This window comes from Palaemon carinicauda, chromosome 8, assembly GCF_036898095.1.
Source record: "Palaemon carinicauda isolate YSFRI2023 chromosome 8, ASM3689809v2, whole genome shotgun sequence".
In the NCBI taxonomy this organism is placed as follows: domain Eukaryota; kingdom Metazoa; phylum Arthropoda; class Malacostraca; order Decapoda; family Palaemonidae; genus Palaemon; species Palaemon carinicauda.
The window spans coordinates 7,994,662-7,999,661 of NC_090732.1; the positions used below are offsets into that span (position 1 = coordinate 7,994,662).

General features: G+C 34.4%; 1 protein-coding gene across 1 annotated transcript in view; it reads right to left on the minus strand.

Annotated features, from left to right (window-relative positions):
* b (glutamate decarboxylase-like protein black) overlaps positions 1-5,000 on the minus strand; it is a 25,921-nt gene that overhangs the window by 5,093 nt on the left and 15,828 nt on the right. The window contains exons 5-7 of the mRNA XM_068378437.1: positions 4,692-4,817; positions 1,183-1,319; positions 93-175 (exon numbers count right to left, since the gene is read on the minus strand). Coding sequence (XP_068234538.1) covers positions 93-175; positions 1,183-1,319; positions 4,692-4,817 — 346 coding nt within the window. The remainder of the gene's footprint in view (positions 1-92; positions 176-1,182; positions 1,320-4,691; positions 4,818-5,000) is intronic.

Consider the following 5,000-nt stretch of genomic DNA (forward strand, 5'->3'; position numbering starts at 1 on the left):
AACTTATTATTATTAACTATTTTCCATTTCGTTTCAAAGTAAAAAGCAAATAATATCACATCCTTTGGAGGAGTTAAAAGAAAATACTTTACCTTCGGTGGCGCTGACCATAAACGGTATGCCTCCTTCTTGGCGAGATTTGGCAATGCACTTCTTCAGATGATTGACATCCATCCTTTATTAGAATGAAAATAAAAGTAGCGAATTATTCACATTTCCCCCAGTATTTTCCTCATACTCTGTAATTATGGCAAATAAGTTTTCATGCTTGGAACTATTATATAAGGTGACGTTTTTGGTTCCTAGCTCAAAATTCTCTCACAGTATGGATAAAGGTTAGCCTGCATTAAAGGTTTAAGGTTTAAAGACCGGTCACGAATGGCTGGAGTAAGGGGCAGTGACATTACCCTATCGAGCAGGACAATGTCCTAGAGACTGACCATATATACATATAATCAGCGCCCAAGCCCCCCTCTCCACCCAAGCTAGGACCAAGGAGGGTCTGGGAATGGATGCTGATGACTCAGCAGATAGATCTATAGGCCCCCCCCCCATCCTTAACTCACAAGCCTGGTGGGGTTGCAGCGACCAAAGGAATTAACGAGTTTGAGGCGGGACTCTAACCCCAGTCTGGCGTTCACCAGTCAGGGACGTTACCATATCGGTCACCACAACCCTTATATTGTGCAGTTTCGTTTTCAACTCTCAAAAATCATGAAGAAGAGACGCAAATTTTTATGGATTTACATACAGAAAAAAAACCACTCTGTGAATGCAGATCTCCGCCACGGCAGCTTATTTCCCGAAACCTGCTTGCCTTTCCCAGAATCAATTTAGACCGTAGGCGTATTTAAAGTCTGGGTGACAACCATGTGCGAACTTTGGGGTAAGGTTAGGGTTATTCCGGTTGACCTTTTGCTCGACCTTGACCTTAACCATTGACCTATGACTTTCAAAATCTAATCACTTCCATGTCTCAACATACGAACTACTCCCTGAAAGTATTACTAATCAATGAATAAAATTGTGACCAGGAAGTTGTTCACAAACAAACAAACGGACACAAAAAGGGGACAAAAACATAACCTCCTCCAACTTCGTTGATGGAGTTAATTAGCTGCCAATTCATCTAGTTGAATAGTTTATTTAATTTCTTTCTTCCTCCGCGCTCAATATCCTTACCTCCCTTCGTCGTCGACGTTAACTAGGACAACGTTGTCAGCTCCAAGACCCATTGTCATCGCCGCCTTGGCGATGGAATAATGAGCATCGATAGAAGAGAACGCAACCAGTCTACCCAGGCCGCTCACACCTCTTTTCTGTAAAGAAAGGAAGAGTGGTTTTACAAGATTAGTTCACCAAACTTTCAACTGGGCTCCACAAGGCACTAGAAGAATTGGAAGACCCAGACATACATAGGTGAGGACTATGAAGCGTGAAGTGGGAGATGATGAATGGAGAAGTATTGATTTAAAAGCTCAAGATAGAGACGACTGGTGAAATCTAACTTAGGCCCTTTGCGTCAATAAGCGTAGGAGATGATGGATGGTCCCTATTCAGAAACTTGGGCTTTAAGACGAAAAGAGGAAGCATTGCTGGAGAGAATAGAGATGAGAATGTTGACGTGGATTATGGGAATATCACTGCTTGAAATATTGGAAAATGATGAAATAATAATGGCAGGCGTAGTAAAGATTACAGAGATGATGAGAGTGTCACAACTGAGATGGTGTGGACACGTGTTGAGGATGGATGTTGAAAAGGGAGTGAAGAGGGCTTATGAGGAACCTCTTAAGGGGTAAAGGTCAAGAGGGAGGCAGAGAATTAGATGGCAAGATAAGGGGAAGGATGATATGGAGAGATGAGGTTTGGTGGAAGAGGATGCCTTTTCTAGAAGGCATTGGAGAGGGCGCATCGGGCAACCGACCCCTTAATGTAGGGATAATGGTGGGAAAGAAGAAGATCATTATTCATAAATGAAAGATTAACACATGCATACACACACATATATATATATATATATATATATATATATATATATATATATATATATATATATATATATATATATATATACTCTAAGATGTTAGCAAATATGGTTAGCATGAACTTTAAATGGTATTTACTTTTGTTTTCTAATAGACATATTCTAGTTATTGCATAAGTTATCCTTAATAGGTCAGTAAGTACCGAGTAAAAAATACACGACTATTATTATTATTATTATTATTATTATTATTATTATTATTATTATTATTAGTTAAGCTATAACCCTAGTTGGAAAAGCAAGGTGCTATAAGCCCAAGAGCTCCAACAGGGAAAAAGAGCCCAGTGAGGAAAGGAAATAGATAAACGATATAAGTAATAAACAACTAAAATAAAATATTCTAAAAATATCAACAACATTAAAACAGCTATTTCATATATGAACTATAAAAAGAGACTTATGTACGCCTGTTCAACACAAAAACATTTACTGCAAGTTTGAACCTTCGAAGTTCTACCGATTGAACTACCCAATTAGGAAGATCATTCCACACTTTGGTCACATGGTATGGAACTCAATAGCGGCAGGAATTATGCCACACCTGCTTTGCTCATTATACCAAATATGAATAAATTTCACAAGAATCAACTTCTGAATTTAGATCGTCAATATCCGAGTTGTAAACACTCGCTTGGGGCATTTCTCAGGGGTAATGAGGTTAGTTAACACTGTTAAAGATTTGCCCTTAAAAAAAACAGTAAAATCATGGCATAAATGTTGCCAAGTATTTCCCGTTTTGAAAAAGGATATATTGACGTAAAGGAGTGAGATTACGGTCACCAACCCGTAAAAAATAATAAAGTATGGTAAAAATTACGGTCCCCTGTATTTTATTGAAATACGGCTGAGAACTATATTTTTACGGAGAATTTCCGATTAATATTATGGGTTTTTTAACAGTGCACTGTTAAAAATTTGACTTTAAAAAACGATAAAAATCCTTCTATAAATGTTGCCAGGCATTTGCCGTTTTAAAAACGGACATATTGACGTAAAGGAGTGAGATTACGGTCACCAACCCGTAAAAAATAATAACAAAGTATGGTAAAAATTACGGTCCCCTGTATTTTATTGAAATACGGCTGAGAATAGTACATTTTTACGGAGAATTTCCGATATAAAATTACGGGTTTTTAACACTGTAGGCTTAGCGAAATTAAAATTCCTGGACAGAACACTAATAATTTACATATATAAGTTATTAATGAAATATTTGAATGTGAGAAGATTGCTATATGACCATAGTTAGAAAGTATGACATTATATTTCCTCTAGTATGTGAAATGGGAAAAATATTTGGGACCATCTCGCAGAAATTGCTAGATTGAAGCTCTTCGGCATAGATATACTTAATTATTGTGGTCAATAAGTTGATTGATTAATTATGTGGTTGTTGGAAATGTTTGGTTGTGTTTTGCAGGTAGACAACATTGCCAAATATTTAACTTAAAGTTATTCTACAGTTAAAAAACCGTAATATTAATCGGAAATTCTCGTTAAAAGTATACTGTTCACAGCCGTATTTCAGTAAAATACAGGCGACCGTAATTTTACCATAATTTTTCATAACATTTTACGGGTTGATGATCGTAATATCACTCCTTTACGACAATATATAGGTTTTTAGAATGGTAAATGCCTGGCAACATTTATTCCAGGATTTGTATTTTTTTACGGCAAATCTTTACTTATATGTTTTATTATATTTAATCAGTCGAATTTGCATTATAAAGCAAACAGTGGTCCAAGCGAATGAGAACAAATTTTCCTTCTTGACAATTAATGAGAATATACTTGAGAAATTTATTTCTTCTAAGAGTAACTTTGAATCAGACATGGTAAAAAACAGAACCTATTTGAGAAATGGCTATTATTCTTTTGAATCTCCGAGAAATTAGACTCACGAAAGTTCCTTCTTGTGCTAAGATTCATGTACAACCTAACCTAACCTAACCGAATATGTAAGCTTAATTTACTACCTTGCAATCAAGTCGAAATTCATCACAATCAATTTTCAAAAAAATTTTAATTTCCGTCGCTCTTATTTTTCTTTCATCATCTAAGTCGTTTTAGTTTTTTTTTTTTTTGTAAGAATCTTGAATGATTCTTAGATTTTTTCTTTTTGATTTCAGGCTTTAAAATATCTTCAAAGTATATATAAAACTAGTTCTTGTGCTAAATAATAATAATAATAATAATTATTATTATTATTATTATTATTATTATTATTATTATTATTATCATTATTATTATTATCTCCAAAATAAATATATAGCTAGTTCTTATACTATGTCTGTCATTATTATTATTATTATTATTATTATTATTATTATATTATCTCTAAACTAAATATATAACTATAAGTCATTTCTTTTAGCGAGTCATATTTGCACCGACTCGCAACGGTGCCCTTTTAGCTCGGAAAAGTTTCCTGGTTGCTGATTGGTTAGAATTATCTTGTCCAACCAATCAGCGATCAGGAAACATTTCCGAGCTAAAAGGGCACCGCGGCGAGTCGGTGTAAATATGACTCGCTATAAGAAATGGACTATAGTTCTTATACTATTTTTGTCATTATTATTATTATTATTATTATTATTATTATTATCATTATTATTGTTGTTGTTGTTGTTGTTGTTGTTACCTTGACTTGAGGAAAGCGATAGTATCTTGCCAGAAGCATTCCATACATATTTGACATAGACCCTCCGGGAGAGAAGAGCCCATCGTGCTGGTCATAGCCCACGAATTTCGCCATAACTTTTAACACCTGAAATAGGAAAATACATTCTATAAATATTTTAATGTTTAGTTCATTTACTTATGAAGAATTAGTGTTAATAATATAAGGTTTTTTTTTTTTCAAACATTATCGCCATAACTTTTAACACCTGAAATTGAAAAGAAATATATATTTTCTATAAGTATTTTAATGTTTAGTTCATTTACTTAT